At 37.0% G+C, this 20,868-nt stretch overlaps 1 protein-coding gene across 2 annotated transcripts in view; it reads right to left on the reverse strand.

Moving 5' to 3' along the window:
• LOC134741377 (glycine receptor subunit alpha-1) overlaps positions 1-20,868 on the reverse strand; it is a 66,050-nt gene that overhangs the window by 15,287 nt on the left and 29,895 nt on the right. For both annotated transcript variants that reach the window (XM_063674138.1, XM_063674139.1), the window contains exons 3-4: positions 6,248-6,324; positions 2,993-3,092 (exon numbers count right to left, since the gene is read on the reverse strand). In XM_063674138.1, coding sequence (XP_063530208.1) covers positions 2,993-3,092; positions 6,248-6,324 — 177 coding nt within the window. The remainder of the gene's footprint in view (positions 1-2,992; positions 3,093-6,247; positions 6,325-20,868) is intronic.

Genomic DNA, 20,868 nt, shown 5'->3' on the forward strand with positions numbered 1-20,868 from the left:
AAAAATACAGACATGCTAAAAAGAACCTGCATATGGTGTTTGTTGACCTCGAAAAAGCATACGATCGAGTACCCCGAGAGGTTTTGTGGTGGGCTCTGAAAGAGAAATGCGTGCCTGGGAAGTATGTGGAGCTAATCCGGTCAATGTACAACCGATGTTGTACACGCGTCCGGTCAGCAGCTGGCACCACCGACAGGTTCAGTGTCACAGTAGGCTTGCACCAGGGATCGGCTTTAAGCCCTTACCTCTTCCTGCTAGTTATGGACGCACTGTCATCGGACATACAGGAGGAGGCACCTTGGTGTATGCTGTTTGCTGATGACATTGTGCTTGTAGGTGAAAACGAACTAGAGGTGCAGAGCAGACTTGAGAAATGGCGGCAAAAATTGGAGAATGTTGGCCTAAAGATCAGCAGATCTAAAACAGAACACATGTTCTGCGATTTTGGCGGTCTCTCCAGTTTTGCTGCCATAGAACTCGATAGCGTTACATTGCCGGTCTGCTCCGACTTCAAGTACCTCGGTTCGCTCGTACAGTGCGATGGCGATATTGACCGCGACGTGAAAAACCGGATTAGCACAGGATGGATGAAATGGCGACAGGTTACGGGAACCATTTGTGACGCCCGTATGCCCCTTCGGTTGAAGGGTAAAATTTATAAAACGATCATAAGACCTGTCGTCATGTATGGATCAGAGTGTTGGGCCCTAAAGGTGAAGGATGAAAAGAGATTGCATGTAGCGGAGATGAGAATGTTAAGGTGGATGTGTGGCGTGACGAGAATGGATAGGATAAGGAATGAGTATATAAGAGGAAGCCTGAAAGTTGCACCCATAACAGAAAAAGTAAGGGCAAATCGCCTAGCATGGTACGGGCATGTGATGCGGAGGGATGAAAGTCATGTGACGAGAAAGGTATTAAGAATGAATGTGGAGGGAAGTACGAGGAGAGGAAAACCGAGGAAAAGGTGGATGGACTGTGTGAAAGATGATATGAAACTAACGCAAGTGAATGATGAGATGACGGGTGACAGAGATGTATGGAAGAAAAAGACATGCTGCGCCGACCCCAAGTGAATGGGACAAGGGCAAGCGAATGATGTTTGAGTAGAATACCTACCTACAGCCTTAGTGACGTCAAGAATTGATTATTTTAAAAATAATTTTATGTAGATATGAATTGCTTAACCTGCTTGTGATTCTATAAAAAATGCAGTTATGAACACATTTCGCCACCTCGAGTTTGGTTTTAATTAGGTTTCTGTGAAATTAAATAAACAAACAAAGTAGGTTACCTTACTCTTTCAAATTAAAATCAAAACAATTTAGTTAGTTTTTGTAACAATTTTACGTAATTTTTAATTTTGTTTCCAAATAATATATGTCCCTATTCTATAATTAATTAAGGTACATTCTAGCCTTTAATCATCCACAATGGTAGAACATGTTGTTATTGATTTTACCTACTAGGTAGCTACTAGGTACATGGTCATGTTTAAACCATTAGGTTATTACGATCAGTATCAAGTTATCAACGTATTGCCAATTCCATAGATCACTGATACGAACTAAGTAAATTATTAGTCACTTGTTGTTTTAATCGAATAATTTATTTTAGTTGGTTATTCTATTAGGTTAGGGAAACTAGTATTTTTATTAAGGATACTCTTCTCTAATTAGCTGCTAGGTATTCGTAATTAAGAGTCCTCGGCAAGCTCGGCCGAATTGCACCTTCCCATACAAAGGTAGTTCCTCTCTCATTTTAAAACTACGGGTTGGATTGTAATAAAACTTTGCACATGCAATGACATGAAGTGTATCTAGGTCTGTAATTAGTTTATAGCTCCAGTTTATAAAACAAACGAAATAGAGCACAATTTTTGTATGAAAAACTAAAATTCGCTGTATTTTTTTAACCATGGTATCTAAAGCTACATGAACTAATTACAGACATAGACCTTATCCTATTGTATGTACAAAGTTTCAGAGAAATCTAGTTAATAGTTTTAAAATGAGAGCGAAACTACGTTTGTATGGAGAACCGAGCTTGCCGGGGACGCTTAATTAACGTAGACGGGGCTTTAAGGGGAAGGTTTTTTCTTGTAGTTTGTTCTTTCCATTATGGGTTAAACACATTATAAAATGTGAATCTCATTCTGTTATGCAGAAATCCTCAAAAATTCTTCATCATCGTGACGATTCTATCATGTTTATTATTTTTTAAATTGCAGGTAATAATTTTAGTTAAGTTAACATAAGCATTCTAAAGACAACAATAATTGTCAAATAACCCAAGAGAACGTAACAATTAAGAAAATATTTATTCCACGATGTAATACATATAAAAGTACCTCTAATACTTAAAAAAAAGTTAAACCCTTGCCTATCTCCTATACCTTTTGCAAGAAAAGAAAAATGTCTCCGACCTTTTCGTCCTTAATAAACCCTTTAACACCATTCCATACCTAATCATTATTCATTATGCTAAGTTTTCTTTTGGTAAAATCTCAGCATTATAATATGTTTGAATAGAAAATTCAGTTACATTTTGGTATAATATTTTTACTACTTTCAACAGTTTCAACCATCGAATAATTTCACGGATTAGACTTACTTGATTTCAGTTACTCGCGCGAGTGACTAAAAACAAGTGTCGAAACCGTGGAATTATTTAAATTATGTCTCACAACAGCTTAAATTAGATTAGTTTCAACTATTTACAGACTTTGAATGAATTACCTGTAAGTAAGATGGCTGTTTTGCTTGGTATAATTTATATAAGCATAATTGGAGCTGAAATTATTTTGAAATTATCAAAGGAACTATAATATAGCAATACTTCTTTTAAATAAATCCTTCTTTTGTATTTTTGGGCTTAAAACTTTTTTATCATTCTTTTGCAGTTAAAATAATGAATTTAAAACCTAATTTTCTTCCGTTTTTAGCTCTAATCAGGTCAGGCTTTTATAGTTATTCTAGTTCCTTTGGCTTACCTAAAATCCATGTCTTCAACGTTGATAGAGTTGACGTCCACTACGTATATGCTGAATTCTACTATCACAGGTTGGCCTTTTCGAGCAGGAGGTCGCACTTCTGTTAAATTAAATGATACCTTTAGTAAGTTTTGGCAAATATTTTATTTTTGGTACAAGCTTTTATCGTTGACTGTGCTTTTCTTTCCACAGGCAATTAATACTCATACTCAAAATTCTAAAAACCCCAAACACAATTAGGTTGCGTTATTTTATCCGTTTATCACAGAGTTCCTATGGCTACCTAGTGACCCTCGTGTCTCCATCATCAGATCAGCTCGATGGTACCATAATATTGCATTGTCACCCGACTTACATACATAATATATGTATGCGAATTTTCAGCTTCATTGGAAGTTGGGAAGTGAGTCAAATTTAACTTGCAAGATTTGACCCGTACAAAGTTACAAACATACATAGTTAGATACATTGCAAGTTAATAAAAAGCTTGTAAAAATAGTGTTGCGTTGTTTAGGTACAGTGTACAGTAGTAAAAGTCGTATAATATCAAGGTCACGTATTCTGTTCCACCAGGCATTACCAACCTTATTTAATTTATAAAATGAGTGACGGATCGAACGTTCTAACGTCATACGCTTGTCAACTTTAACATCGAAATCTCATTCAATTGTTTATGGTATTCCCGCGCAGTAAAGAATGAAGTTTAGAAAAAATATTTCACAAATAATTTGATATGTACCCTCGTTGGGTATGAAGTTTAACCTGTCAATTATTGACACCCTGATAATTTCCTGTACATTTCTTAGTCTTGATCGGTAAGTAACGACGGTAGGTACATAATATACATAGCATCATAGCATCATAATATACATAGCGTAATTTGTTGGACCTGCAATGTACAATGAATTGTTAATGACAGACGACAATAGGGTTGGCAACTGTCAAAGGTTTGCATAGATGGCGCCATCATAGCTTGCCCCTTTTTCTATGAGATTTGGCTTAAAGGGCTAGCATCCAGGGCATTAAAAAAACAAAAATTTGACACAATTCTAGGGATTGACAGGGCAAGCTATGCTAGCGCCATCTGCTAAGTATTTTGACCGGCCAACCCCATTGTCAGTGTGGTGAAACAAGTCTTGAGGGCTAGCCAATAATGCCAATCGTACATGGACAAACGAAAAGTAAAAATGTATCGAGATGACAGACGCTACGAAATGTCACTTTTTTTCACGATTAATTCCATTGGTACCATAGACATAGTATATACAAGTAGTTATAGACGCGCCACCGACCGACCGGGGGTAAGAGAAAGAATATTCATATAAAATTTGGGCAGCATAGGATTTTTTCTCTTTCACTGTTATAAATTTCGGTATTTCGCCATCGCCTCCTACCTATGATGCCACCCGGTCGATGATAAGGACAAATCATGGCACTATTTTCTCTTTCCTCTTATAGGAATCGCAATAAGGCTATCTTTCTCTATCAAAGAGTGCCAGGCCCTTGATTGGTACATTATTTAAGTTACGATTGGTGTTTTCTATCGACGATTGTCATCTTTGCAAGCCTAGAACCCCTGGTCTTCAAATGTCATATACGGTTGTTATTGTTGTTACGCTTGGTAGGGCAGAATCGAGTTCAATTTGTATCAGTATTTCTTTTATCTTCGAGCAAGATACAATGCAAAGTGGGTCGTGTAAGGCCAGTAATTTGTAAATACCTATATATACCTATTATAATGAAGTTATGTATACTTATATTGTACTATTCCTTTTCCTTGACACTGCACCTTGTTTACATTTTATCTATTATACACGGAATGCAAACATTTGAAACATTTTGTTTACAATAATCTAAGGGTCTCCCCAGATATATCGACGCGGAATCGACCAAACCCGATAGAAAAAAGCTTTATGCCTGCACAATAAGAGCGAAAAAGCCGGCGCCACGTCGGCAGGCGTCGGCCGATGCGAGCCGCGCCGAACGACTGTTTCGCTCTTATAGCGCAGACATAAAGCTTTTTCCTATCGGTTTTGCCGATTCCGCGTCGATATATCTGGGGAGACCCTAAGTCGTTATATTTATTCGTTAATCAAGGGAAGTGTACTTTGCCTGGCGCATCTAAATGTAGTACGAATATAAATGACTGATTCCGATTTAACTATTTGTTAGTTTTTACTTTGTTTTGACACGACCTGGAGTCGTATCATTATAACTCACTTTGAATAATGGTAGTCCTTATGGGACTCTCTACATATATCAACGCCGATTTGGCAAAAGCCGATAGAAAAAATCTTTATGTCTGCGCAATAAGAGCGAAAAAGTCGTCATTCGGCTCGGCTCGCATCGGCCGGCGCCTGCCGACGTGCCGACGTCTTTTTCGCTATTATTGCGTAGTAATAAAGGTTTTTTCTATCGGCTTAAGCCCATTCCGCGTCGATACATTTGGGGAGACCCTATGACAGTTCATTTTTATATGGAATAGCAGTCACGTAGTGTTTGTAGCCTTTTTTTTTTGTTTTGTAAGTTAGTTTAGCATATTATTTATTTATAAAAATACGGTAAAAACATATTTTCTCAATTTTTAGGATTCCGTACCTAAAGGGTAAAAACGGAATTACTAAGACTCCTCTGTCCGTCTTTCTGTCCATCTGTCTGTCCGTCTGTCTGTCTGTCTGTCACCATGTATCTCATGAACCGTGATAGCAAGATAGTTGACATTTTCACAGATGATGAATTTCTGTTGCCGCTATAACAACAAATACTAAATACATAATAAAATACACATACCACAAACGTCTTTTTTTTTGCCGTTTTGCGTAATGGTACGGAACCATTCGTGCCCGAGTACGACTCGCACTTGGCCGGTTTTTTATTACACCCTAGCACCCTACCAAAACAGACCTGAAGGAACTGTCATATTAGGGACCATCATTCACTGCAAGAGGTATAGAAATCTCAAGCGCATGCACCAATAAGCGAGATGACATGATTCAGATTCCTCGCGCAAATAAGTGTGCGAGAAATGTAATGTCATACATAATAATATCAAAAAACAAATAGTCCTATCAGATCATCCTCATTGATCATAATTTTTATATTAAAGGAAAAATTGAAAAATTTACGCTTCCGGCAAGCCTTGATTGAACCCTCTGCAATCCGTGCATCTCTCTTAACCAACTGAGCTACGGAAGCCTGATAGAAATACGCAAATCTTTCCATTCCTTCGTTTATGTATACACGCATTGAATGTACCTTTGACATAGTTCTCCGGAAGTACGACCCGTGGCTTAAGCGTGTGGTTTCTTTTTGACACAACGTCATTGCACAGCCTGAAACAATGGTACAAGCTAAATTAATATTCACATTCAGGCCAATTCGAACGTTCACCTGACATCAAACCGATATTTGAACCGTATCAGTTAGCTGTCATTCGCGCGGGTGTCTCGCTCACACTAATACATGTACGGATAAGTCAGAGCGAAATGAATGCGAGAAAATCAAATCTCGGTGTGATGTCAGGTGCATGTTCGGATTAGCCTGACAGACATGCGAAAGATAGGCGACACTTTAGATAACATTGGGATGGCGACTGCAACTGGATTACTGCAGCGGCGTTGAAGTCGCCGCTGTATCTGTCAATGTCCTTGATAAAAAGAGTGATGTTCGCCGCCGCATTATTGCAGCCAATATGACGTTCAATCTGTCACTCATTTTATTGACAGATATATTGGGATAACCCATAAGGTGAAACACATAATAATATGCAAAAATGCGAACCGAACCATCTGACGAAGCATTTGAACGCCAATGCAATCCTTGTTATTGGATAATCCATTATATTCTGTAAAAGAATAATATATATGGAAATGACGTCTAATATTATGAATAGATTCAATTAATTATATGATATGATATTGTTTATTTATTCTTTTTTACGCGGGAAAATGATTGGACACTTAATACGACACGACCACTTCTTTAAAACTATCCTGGAGAGGCGGATAGGAAGGAAGCGGAGAAGAGGAAAACCCAGACGCAGCTTATTAGATCAAGTGAAAGAAAAAGTAGGGGTCGAAGTCAAAGAGCTGGCGCGGGATAGGGAAAACTGGAAGATACTCCACCGACAAGAGAATAACTTAAGTTAATGATGATGATGATATTGTAATGCCTTGTTCCTTAATTTGACGACCATTACGAGATACTTAGCTATAAGTAGCCATATTGACATCTTTTTCGTAACCATGCTATTATTTGACATTGTATATTTATTTTCCAATATTTATTTGACTTTGTGATGAATTTATTTTGCTATTGATATTTGTTGATGACTTTTATCTGTATTGATATTTGTATATAATAGTTGACGATCATAATATAAATTCGTATAGGTTAGCTTAATATAATCTATACATATAATAAAGCGGAAGAGGGTCGAAAGTCTGTACATGGAAGATATTCGAAAAAGAAATGGCTGGGGATACTTAGAATCGATAACAGAACACATTCCAACAGTTTTTAGAATTTTTGTCTGTTTATCTGTTTGTCTGTTTATCTGTTTATCTGTTTATCTGTTTGTCTGTTTATTTGACCGCGCAACTAATGAAAACGGCTAAACGGATTTTGATGCAAACTTTACTAATCTGTCGAAAAAATCCACGGCCAGGTTATAGGCTATAAAAATTTGAGAAATTTTACCCCTAAGGGGGTTAAAAAGGGGATGAAAGTTTGTATGGGGTTCAAGATTTATTTTAAGTTAGCAATTTTAAACTTCGTAAGAAGATATATTATTGAAATACAAGAAAACTAATTTCAGCGTTTTTGAAAATTCATCCCCTAAGGAGGTGAAATAGAGGTTGAAAGTTTGTATGGAGATCAATTTTTTTTTGAGAGCGTTACTTGAAACTTTGTATAATGGGCATATTATTATAATACAGGAAAAGTGATTTTAGCGTTTTCAAGAATTCGTCCCCTAACAGGGTTAAAAGGGGGTTGAAAGTTTGAATCCATTACAAATGCTTTGAAACTTCTTAGAAAGGTATGATAGACGATTACAAAAAAACTAATTTGACGTTTTTGGAAATTTAACCCCTCAGGGGGTTGAAAAGGGGATGAAAGTTTGTCTTGGGGTGCAAATTTTATTTTAAGCTAGGAACTTAAAACTTTGCAAAACGTTATTATATTAAAAAGCAAGAAAATTACTTTCAGCGTTTTTAAAAATTCATCCCCCATGGTGGTGAAAAAGAAGTTAAAAACTTTATCTTGATAACTATATCATTTTAGCTACTAGGCCAAGTTAGGTATCGTTTTTGTATAAATCGGGTATGCCGAATTCATTTATGATATCAAAATGACACCATTCCCGAGTGAAAACACAAAAAATATGAAAAAACTTTTTTTAATTTCTCTTTACGCTTAAACCGCTAAACCGATTTAGATAAAATTTGGTATAGAGATAGTTTGAGTCCCGTGGAAGAACATAGGGTAGTTTTTAACCAAAAAAATGGACACTGCGTTTGCATGGAGAAGCGGCCGTGCGTGCCCTTTTCTCTTAATAATGGTCACGAAGGTGGGTACTTTAAAAAAAACATTTTTCAGTAAATGTCAAACGATTTGGGACTTAAACGCGTTACCATGCCTTTCCGAAAAAAATCGAATCTTTCGCGAAAGTCTCGCAATGCATTGCGGCCACAAGGGGCACGGTCTCAGGGGTCTGAGAAAAACCACGGTGAGAGACTCAGTGGCGCTCTAGCCAGGCAGGTCGCTTCGCTTTCGGCTGAAACGGCAAGCCAGCGCGAATTCGATTGTGATCCCAAATACATCGTACGTAATACATATGTAGGCGCAGATCCTGACGGAGTGTGGCGCCGGAGAAGCCGTGTTCATCCCGCGTATCCCCCTCATTCCGAGCAACTTCCCGTTCCGCTTCAAGCGCCTACAGGTCCCCGTGAGCATCTGCTTCGCTATGACCATCAACAAGTCGTAGGGGCAGATGCATTTCCCACTCCGAAAACAAAAAAAAAAGGGGCAGACGCTGCCCGCCGCCGGCGTCATGCTTAGACTGATTTGACTGGAGGACCGATTTGGATGACATGATTTTGATGGGAACACCCAAATATTCCGAAATACGTTTTTACGATTTTTATAACCACGACTTTCATAATCCCGATTATTTATAAGTCCGAAGTATCAAAATTACGATTTTTAATAAAATAATGGAATAAAATCACGAATGTGCTATTTCCGAAAACTTAAAATCCGATTGTCACTTGACTTGACAGAAAGCTTAAAGTTCCGATTTTACACTTTTCCGAAAATATTTTTTTTTTCCGAATTCCTAAATTCCGAAAAATCATTGTCCGATTGGAAATAAAATAATTCGGTATTTAGAAATTCGGTTTTTTACAAGATCGGAAAAATGAAAACCGTGATATTCAAATGAAGACTCACGTTTTAGTAATTATTACGGGTACCTGTCGTGCCGCATCATGTTAAATTCGGCATAAAATATTTTTGGCATAAAAATTCGGCATAAATAAATTAGACAGAACTGCGAACCTGCGAACCCGAACTGTTGCTAGAAGTGGGTTAGGTTAGGTTAGAACTGCGACCCCCAAGAAAACGAACTGTTGCCAGAAGTGGGTTAGGTTAGGTTAGAATTGCGACCCCCAAGAAAACGAACTGTTGCCAGAAAAGTGGAAATTAAAAAATTGGGATATTTAAAATAGGAATCACGTTAATTCGGAATAAGGGCAATTCCGAATTCGTGATTTTGAAAATCGTAAATGTTAAATTCGGTGTTTGCCACCATCGGAATTGTTATAGTCGGAATTATGTAGTTCGGAATTTACAATATTCGGTTTTTTGGGTTTTCGGAAATATAAATCTTCGTGATTTTCATCATTCGTAATTATGACAGTCGGAATTTTGATGGGTCGAGCATTTAAAAATCGGAATGATAAAATTCGACATTCTAAAATTCGGAATAAAAAATTTCGGAATTATGTAGTGCGATTTGCATAGGTACAGTCAAGGACGTAAAAATACAAAAATGGTACTGTATCGTTCGATATACACCTACTACTCTATGCCGTTTAAATCACGTCAAAAATTTGAATAAGGGCAAAAAAAATATTCATTTTGGAGTGTAATTTTATTTAGTGGTAGCAAAGAGGATATAATATTATAGAGCGGTACTGTCATAGTAAATTTTGTAACCACAGTAAATTCACTGCCATCTATCGACACACTTTAAAACTAAAAGTGAAGATTTATTAAAATACGATAAAATGTATTTAAATATGGATAAATGATTTTTTTATTTGTATTAATTATTTTTATATGATTTTTATTATTTTGACCCATGTTCTTTCACTGATATGCGTTAAAATTGTTAAATAATAACAAACGAAACCGTCAACGCCCTCTATACGAGGGTAGGCAAGAGGTAGTAGCGACATCTGATCGAGAATCAAATTTTCGTGATTTTCGAGGCACGTTTTTTCCTTAGACTGTATCCATCTATTACGGAGTTATATCTATCTTTGGTGGTAGGTACCTAATTGTAAAATATTTTATCTGGAGTACAGTCCTCTAGCGTATCCATCTGTCAAGATAAATTAGGGGTGAATTAGCCGCTTACTGACACAGACCGAATTCCACGCAGGCGAAGCCGCGGGCACAGCTAGTTTATAATGTAATTTAATATTATGAAATAAATAAATCTAAATCTATTGATATTACGTGGATAATCCCGTTCGTAAATACCTACAGTTAAATAACAAGAAGAAGTAATAGAAATATGTTAAGAATCCAATTGGAGTTTATAATTTGTTAAAAACTTTAAACAACCATTAATTTTTGTCTGCAAACTTCTTTGATTACTTTAGTCGGTAGATGTTAGGCAAAAAATCTACAATTCATAAACTTGAGTCTTATGAAATTAGGCTATTGTTGTAAGTAAAATAAAATACATGCCTATATTATTTATTTAGAGACCCGGTCAATTCGAACAACGTGATAATTACAGATACGGGATCAATACGAAATTTGACATGACGTTCTTAAATATTTCGTTATCGTTTCTGTTTCATATCTAGTGGATATCTAGTTCATATGATAATTGTTCAAATTGGCCCGAGAGTTTACTAGAAATGTCTTACCACTTACATTATGTATAATATATAGTGTGACGTTTGTTGCCGCACTTCAATCCGTCACTCATTTTATCAAGCAATTGACAGTGACAGCGCCCGTGTCAGCACCGCCGCTGATCAGAGGACCTACCGCGAGCCACGTTCGACGTGTTGCTTCTGTGTCGCACTTGTAAATTCGTACGTAAGTGAGACAGGGAGGCAACACGTCGAACGTGGTTCGCGGTAGGCCCTCAGTACCTAATGCAGCTGCAGGTGCCATCTGAATGTTACCGTAGTTTCATATGCCCGGCTGTATAGCAGCTGTCCGGATGTTCTCCACTACAAGGCGAATTTTTCAACCAATTATCATACAATTTTGGGAGCAGGTTCGATAATTAGATGCATAGAGTTAGACCAAGTAAAGTCTGCCACGATTTTGATAGCATACGCAATGCATGTGTTATTTGTACGACATAATTTCATAGAAGTTTGACGTTTAAATTAACACTTGCACTGCGTGTGTTATCAAAATCGTTGCAGACTTTTCTTGGTCTGACTAGAAACTTTTGTCCGTTTAAATTAGGATAATTTTCAAAATGACGGAGGCATGGGGATTACAGAGGTGCACACAGAGCCACTAGTATTCTGATATTATGACATAAAATTGTTCGCAGTTGTCAAGTTATGCTTAAACTCGCATGAAAACGACGTGGGAAATGTACTGCTTTCAGGCCAAGGCGACGGCGACGCAATCGATTATTTGGCTTGCACGCCATGTCACTATTTTCAGATCCGTTATACCAGAGTTAAAACACAAGAGTAACCAGGGTCATTTTATGTAAACTTGTAAACACCACTATTTTTAATTTGAAAGTTTCGTGTTATTTCGTTCAGTTTTGAGTTGTTTGAAAACATTTCAAGTGAACTTTCGAGCTTGAGTAAAAAAGTTTCCCATGATTTTTTTAATCCAGTCCCATGTTTCATAGACTTTGTATTATAAAGGTGACAAAATGAACGAAAGATGCCTGATCATATACAGTAGGTACGATACTGGCTTAAACTGGGATTTTCCAGTCAACAGGGACCGGACCCTTTTCCCTTAACCCTTTTCTCAATAAAAGCCTTTCAATGGGCATCCCTTTAAGACGGCTAACCCAGAAAAGGACTGGCCAGTTTGAACTGCTAGCCCATTCACTTGACTATCCCTGATCAAAACACTTACCAAACAATAAAGCTAGCCCTTTATAAGGGCTACCCTAACAAATTAGCGCTATTTAGGGTTCCGTACCCAAAGGGTAAAAATGGAACCCTATTACTAAGACTCCACTGTCCGTTTGTCTGTCAGCCCGTTTGTCCGTCTGTCTGTCTATCACCAGGCTGTATCTGACGAACCGCGATGGCTAGATAGTTGAAATTTTTACGATGGTTGATGATGTATTTATGTTGCCGCTTGCCGCTGTAAAAGCAAATACTAAAAACAGAATAAAATAAGTATTTAAGTAGGGCTCCCATACAACAAAAGTGATTTTTTTGCCGTTATTTGCGTAATAGTACGGAACTCTTCGGCCGGTTTTATAAAAAAATTCCTCATTATTTTAGTAAACTTTTGTAAGTGGCCAGTATTGATTGAAATTTATAAATATGAAATTTAAACCTTTTACAATCTCTAGTAAAATAGACACTGACAATTTCGAGTACGTCATATTATAATATATCATATAGTACCTATAAGATTGTTCGCTGTCAGATGCGTAGTAATGTGTGCTTTATGAACAAGGTAAATGGTAAACCATAATAACCGTAAATTGGCACGCTTATATGTTTAAAATTAATATAAGAATAACCAAGTAACCATTATAAGCAATATGCTTGTATTGGTGAGGTAATGATAAGGTTGTAAGGGTATTTAGATACCGCTTAAACATATGGGTTAGCGCTTAGATAAGGGCTTTAAAAGCAAAATGAAAGGGCTTTGTCGGGCAAAGGGTATGGTGAACACACACAAAACCCTTTAATAAGGGATAGCGGGCCGGTTCTTGTTCCAAACTAGTTTTTGCAAAATCTTTCTTGTCGTAGATGTTGGGATTCCGATATAATTCACAAAAAAATAGTTTTAACTAGTGAAACGCTATTTCACTAGTCAAACGTCAAACCTTGTGAACACACACAAAACCCTTTAATAAGGGATAGCGGGCCGGTTCTTGTTCAAAACTAGTTTTCGCAAAATCTTTCTTGTCATAGATGTTGGGATCCGATATAATTCACAAAAAAATAGTTTCGTAGTCAACTTAGGAACCCTTATAGTTTCGCCATGTCCGTCCGCCTGTCTGTCTGTCCATCCAAGGCTTTGCTCTGTGATCGTTAGTGCTGGAAAGCTGCAATTTGGCATGGATATATATAACTCAAAAAATTCTCCCCCCCCCCCCCCTACACGTAAAGTGGGGGTGTTTTTTTTTTTTTGCTTTAACCCTATAGTGTGGGGTATTGTTGGATAGGTCTTTCAAACGAATATGGGTCTTTAACAATAATTTTTGATAAAGTGCATATTTTCGAAAATAATTGGCTCCGAAAGAAAAAATGACCAAAAAATATGAAAAAAATCGTAGAAATAGAGCTTATTAAGAAAGACAACATGATCAATCTCGCCGTTTTTAAGTTATCGCAAAAATTGTCCCCTTTATAGTAAAAAGACGTACAGCTACAGTTATATAAAAGTTATTACGACATTAAATGGGCTTTTTAAAGATAGGTTAAATTGACATAATTATTGAAAGCCATAATGTAATGATTGTCATATTATTAATTCATTAGTCATGATTCTGAAACCGTTAACTTTTCAGGATTTTCCTCAGGTTATCCTATAGATATAGGTTGAGTTAGGTTAGGTTTGTTTTATGGCAATCCTGAAAAGTTACGCGTTTCTGAGAAAAACCAAATTATGACTACTTAACGAAAATGTGGACAAACAATACATTATGACTTAAAACTATAGGGGAAACAATAGAGACCCAGGTTAAATACACGACATCGCGCAAAAATTACATCCGTATCCGGCACATATCCGGCACACGCCAGTTAATACATTGACGTCATAAGTTAATGAGACCATAGTTTATATACATATTATGAGTTTTATTGAAACGTAGTAAAGAACGGATTTGTATTAATTTGGAAAGGTTTTAGCATGACATCTCATGTTTTTTTTGTAACTAAGTAGTTGTTAAGTATTTGAAGAGGTGCATACAAGTTCAAATTGTCACATTCCTGATAAAATGATTTGACATTGACCGTCAGTTTTGTGACGATTACTAACCGGCTGTTAATGGTACACAGTTAAGTGAAAATGCCCATAACAGTCATGATTCAATAACAAATAACCGTGTTCATCACACAAATAAATGCTCCTACCAGGATTTGAACCCGGGACCATCCGCTTCTCAGGTAGGCTCATTGCCCAATAGGCCAGACCGGCCGTCAAATGTCAGTACTGTCATCGTCTAAAATTTGATTTACAGTACATATGGTGCTTTCTTGCACTAGTGCGTAAAAGAGCACTTTTCGTGCATATGTCGAAAGTTTAAAGGGCCATATGTACTGTAAAACGTTGTACGATACACGTGCGAATAGGCAATTCGCAACTCGTGTCGATTGAAAACACTCCCTGCGGTCGTGTTTTAATTTATCGCCACTCATTTCGAATTTTCTCTTTTCCGCACTTGTATCGTAAATAACTATTGTATTCGTTCACGATGTATCGAAATCGAAGTTGTTTGTTGTAAAACTTCTCAGAAGAGGTTTAGAACCTCTGATTTTGTGATCTTCTAGAGTTTAATGTTACTTAGAATGAAGTCTAAACATTATTTAGCTAGCCAAAAGCGTGAATGTTAGTTCAAACAACCACAGCCGTAAAGGGCGAGCAATTTAAGTGCTCAGACAGGAAAGGTCTTGGCCGAGGCCTGCCCATGAATCAAAACGATTAGATACTATCGCTGCAAGGTGCCCACTGCAGTGTGGCCCTGGGTGTTTGCGTCATTGAACGAAGGTTTTGCGGAGTTCTTGATGTTAATTAGAAGATTTTACCCTTTTATTTTTTTGTCACTTGCCCTATTTGTCTGTGTGTTTGTTATCACTTCCCATTCGTTGGGTGACATTGAAATATTATCATACCATCGAGCTGATAATAATGATGGAGACCAGAGGGAGGTAGGTGTCCGTAAAAACTCTGTGATAAAACAACGAAACTTCTTTGTGTTTGCGTTTGTTAGATTTGTCTCGATGAGTATCAAATCAATTGGCTGTTGAAAGAAAAGTACGAAAGAAAAGTAAGTTAGCTATAAAATCTTGCATCAAAAATATTTTTTTGACAAAAAACTTGTTTTGCCTATTTACACAAGTTGTAATAAAAATAGTAAGGATTCGTTTAAGGACATATTTGGTATCGTGTTCTGATTAGGAAATAGTACAAGAAAAGTTTTTTGGACGCGATATTTTTTTTTTATGGGGCAGATATCCAAGTCGGCCAACCCTCCATACGAAAAAGGTCAAAAACATCTTCATTACACCTTTTTTATTACACCTTGTATATTATAATACATACTTATTTAACTTTTTAACTTTTTTCCATGTTTTAGAATTCACATTATTAAATGTTCTTGCAAGCATTACCAACAAAAATATGAGGACTTAAACAGGTAAGAGCCGATAAAGCAGACACCTGCCGCAATATTACTGGAATTTCAATTGTAGCAAATTTTCGACATCTATAATTAAATTCTGAACAGTCATTGACAGTGACTAAGTTTACCGTGTAATTAATTAGTGCTGAAATATCTCCGGAAGTGTTATGTTTTAGAACCCCAAATTAGTAATTTAATTAGTTATATAATGGGCGGGCAAAATTAATTTATTGTTATTGAATTACCTTAAAGGTACCTTATGGCGGTTGGCGCTTACGCTAATATTAACGCCGCTCCAATAATATTGCGGTGGTATGCGACGTAAGCGCCAGCCGGCATAAAGTACCTTTTCCCGTGGACCGTTACTTTATTTTAGCCTACCAAAACGCCCTTTAAGTACGGCTACAATAAACAGTAGACTGACTATAAACTGAATGTACACATTTAAAAGGACTGGCTTCGTTTGGATGATTTACCGTCTATAACCGACGAAATTTCGTTATTGTTCTAAGAACGACTTTTTGACTGCTATTTCGACTACCGCTTCGGCTCAAAACAATGGCATACAGAACCGAAATACAACGTTACTACCAATACTACCTACGCGTTAGTGCACGACTAAATTTGCCCTTCTGCGTATAAACGTTTCACTTAGACAGTGAAACTCCTGTTTTAAGTTCATCCATTGGATACTCTTAGTAAAACAAACGTAAGAAATAGTTATATGTCCACAGATTTTTTTCTGAAGGCGGTGGGGTCCATTAATGTCCGTGAACTACTATTAAATGCGTCTTGACCACTCATTGCGGCGTTGAAAAATTGTACTCATTTCCAGCTGAGTCATCAGAGTTATTTAATTAAATATACAAACGGGTCTCGGGTGTCCGCGATTTAATTTCATTGTTGCTGGTGCTATTGCTGTTGTTATTGTTGTTGCTGGGACGTCAGTCTTTCTGTGACCACAGCTGGTGCAACTCAGCTGAAACGTCGGAATTTAAACCCGTTCCCTGAGCCAGAAGGCGAAAAATCTCATTATATCATCATATTTTTCTAAGAGACGTTGATATTCGTAGATGTGGAAAAAATATTATGTAAGTACTTCTTGATTATATTATTTTTAATTTATAAGCTTCCGATACACGAATTATGACACTTCGCTCGATACAATTAATTAATTCCCAAAGTAAACTCTAACTCGGACTTTTAATCAAACTTTACTTGGTTATTTATTACGTGACACTATAAACAAAAAAAAAAGAAGTAAAAATAGTCAAAGTAAAAGTCAAAGTCAAAATATACTTTATTCAAATAGGCCTAGCAACAAGCACTTTTAAAATAATCTTAACTTAAATACACAATTGACAGCTTTCGAATTTCGATATTGTAAGGCAACGTTTTTAAAATAAGTATAAATCGACAAAATTCGATCAAAATTGACACTTGGCGCGCATGGTCTTTCCCATTCTTTCTTGCGAAATTTGACAGTGATAGCGGCAAACCGATGGTACCGCCAAGGTAAAAACAAAGAAATTAAATCGCGGTTGACACGACTGCGTTTGACGGCTGTCGACAAAATATCTTATTAAAATATATGCCTTTATGTCCCTCTATCATTTCATCCGAATTACTTTATCTAATATCTATGCTGGTCACTTCTAACCAGTCTCTTATATTTTTAGTGCATGGTGTCTTCTGCCACGGCCACGCTTCCCTTAAAATTTTCCTTCAATTATGAATTTCAGTGGGTTGTATTTATTGTTTCTGTGTGCTGCTTTTCTATCTTAATTGTTGATACTAATTGATATATTATGTGATTGCGTGAATTATTTCCTTCCAAACTACTTGTATAACTACCAACGATATCTCCTAAATACAGTTTTTTTGCATTTTCCAGTTCGCTGACGTTTTACTTTGGTACATTTAAGAAGACAGACTCTTTCCATCATCGGACATCCAGGCGCGGGGAGCGAATGCACCCGTTCGTGGTCCACATTCCATTCGTTCGGACGAAACGTTTTGCCTCCTCCTTTTTGGTACGGACGGCTAAGGAATGGAATGCGCTCCCGCCATCTGTATTCCCTGATCAATATGACCTCGGTCTCTTTAAAACAAGAGTGTATAGGCTGTTACTGAACCGGTGAGCTCCATCTTAGGCCCTGTCTTCACTTTCCATCAGGTGTGACTAGGGCCAATCGCCGATCAGTTTATAAAAAAAAGAGCACTAGCACATAGGACGCTTTTTGAATTTGTTCCCTGTGTCTTTGACGAAATGCTCATACACGTGACGTCTAATTATCCACACTTCAACTATTTTTGAACGTTAGCCACTTAGCCCTGTATTATATCCGTGGTTACTGCTGCACAGCAGCATTAACGCGGAAAATGTCATTGAGGCCAATTCGAACGTACATCAGAAAATAATAATATAATATTTCTAAACTATGTAATTTAGTTATCGTGCATTTCGCTCGTACTTATATCGTAATGTATTGGCTAGAGCAAAACGCACGACACCTAAATTACATCATTTAGATATCATTCTGAGGTCAGTGACGTTAGAATTGGCCTGACTGTGATTTTCATTTATAAATAGTGACGGATTGCGCTCTCAGGGGCCCACCCATTACCAGTCCGCCGGACTATATCGGCCTGTCAGTTGTTCGGAACTGTCAAATATTTGTTCTAACTGACAGGCCGATATCGTCCGGAACACTGGTAATGGGTGGGCCCCTTAATTGCGGCAGTAATACCGCAACGACGTCAACGCCGCAAATGTTCATGGAAATTGTCAGTTCAGCAGTAACAATGCAACAGTGATGCTGTTGCAGTCGTCATCCGAATGTCACCTTTACATGGACACAATAATTGAGAACGGAGGAGGAAGCAGTTCAAATGTGATTAGTTTGTATTAATGAAATGCTTGTAGGGTGAGTCCGGGGGACTCGCCCAGGTGAGAGACTTGGACCACGTGTGAAAAAAGTGCTAAAAAAGAATTGTAGTGCTGATGATTAAAAAAAATTGGCACTTTTTTAATAAATTGCCCCAAAATGGCACTTCATAATTCAGGTTCTTAGCTCAAAGTACGTTTCACGACAGCAAATAACATGATACATACTTAAAACGAATTTGGCTTAAAACAGTGTACAAAAAAAAGGTAGAAACAAGTTAAGTGTTTATGTTTCCTACTCTACTTTGGAGTCCCGATTTGCAGTTTGTGTAAATGTCCCGATAAAATGCCCTATTTGACGTTTCCTATAGAAATTCAGTCGGCAGAATTACTGCTGCGGTAATGTTGCGCTGCTGGTGCATTCTGAATCCAAACGTTAGGTACCTTTACGGCAGCGGCTAATGAACGGAGAAGGTAAATGTAAATAACAACACATTTTTAGGCGTTATCATACCAGGCTCGATTCTTAATTATAAACACTTCTTTTCTCGTTATGCATTTATGTATCAAATGTCAGAGGCTATTACAAAGTTTTAGAACTACTTAGAATTTTAAAAGGGTAAATATTCTTAAATATCAGAGACTAATAGTTACTCAAGACGGAAAACCTCCATACAACACCACGGTGCCCTCTCGCCTCATCTTTGTTGTAAGCGGCGCTTTGTATTATCATTTAATTTTAGCTTTATGCGTAAAAATCGATCACCTAGTACTATTTATGACTTCTAAACGTAAAATCTGACTTGCGTGGCCGCTGTCCTATGCACAAAAGTATTCTGAGAGAACAAAAAAAGCATTTTAGCCATATACTTACCTATTCTTATTTAAGGACGCCATCAAGTAGTGTTAACATTTACACTGATAGCGCCATTGAACAAGAATATGCTTTAAATGCTGTATTATGCTTTAAATCCCTTTCTTATAATAACTGCGGTCAGATATGTCCAATTTTACCCAGAAATATATAAGCACGAGGGTTAAACAAACTTTGCTACCGAGTAAAACACAAAAAATTTCACCACACCAACGCGGGGAAAATACGAATTACAAACATTACAAAATAAATCCAAACTAAGGCTCTTAAAGATACAAGATAGTTATAAGTAAGATAGCTATTATTAAATGTTTATCATTTAAAATCATCACTTAAAAGTCAATTCCAACAGCCAATATAAGGTATTTTACCAATCAACTCAAAATTTGCATTAAGTTACTTTGCCGCTCGTGCGGATAAAATGCAACTTTCTCATCAGTTTTTTTAGTACATTGTGCAACATGGGGCGTAAGCACAGAATAACTAATAGGCGTAAGTTAAATATTCCATACGAGAGTATAGTTAAATCGCGACGGCTTGCTGGAGCGATTTATAGACTCGATTTTGCAATATTATTACGCCCCGAGTTACACACAATGTTTTTCATCACACATGCGATACAAAAATGAAGTATATAGAGACAAAAACTGTTAATTATAATACTAGAAACTTCATAACTCCCAAAGAAAAACGATTTTTCTAAGTTCCCGCTAAGCCTGCGTGCAATTCCACATTTATTGAGCGAGTGTGATGAAAAATAATAAAGAGAGTCTTTACGAGCTGATGTGGTAATTTCAGCGTTAAAATTATATATCTCTCTCTTCTTAACCCGCTTACGGGTTAAGAGGAGGTTGAAAGTTTCTATAGAGAACAAATATTTTTGTAAGGAACGGAAATTTCGTTGAATGACATTGTGTTATGACAGACAAATGTTGTTAAACTACCAACTGCTTTTCTTTGCTGCACAATGTTCATATCATGTACATACTATAATTCCAACAACCAATATAAGAATTCACGGGAACGAAGTCGTGGGCAAACAGATAGTGCGCAAATAACTAAAATGTAAAAATAATATTTAGCGCCACATCCATGAGAATTTTCGCGGCGTTGTATAGAGTATAAAAGTCCTCTTTATTTACTTGCCTCTTTAAATACGCTGAGCACGATTTTGTCAGCTGTCGCACTAGATTGATACTTAAAGTTTGTTTTCTCAAAGTTGAATTCTTTGGTTGCTTTAGAGTAGACCTATTCAAGAAAGATATCTAAGACGTAATTGGAAACCACTTTTTTTGCGCACACGC

Source organism: Cydia strobilella, chromosome 5, assembly GCF_947568885.1.
Source record: "Cydia strobilella chromosome 5, ilCydStro3.1, whole genome shotgun sequence".
Classification (NCBI taxonomy): Eukaryota; Metazoa; Arthropoda; class Insecta; order Lepidoptera; family Tortricidae; genus Cydia; species Cydia strobilella.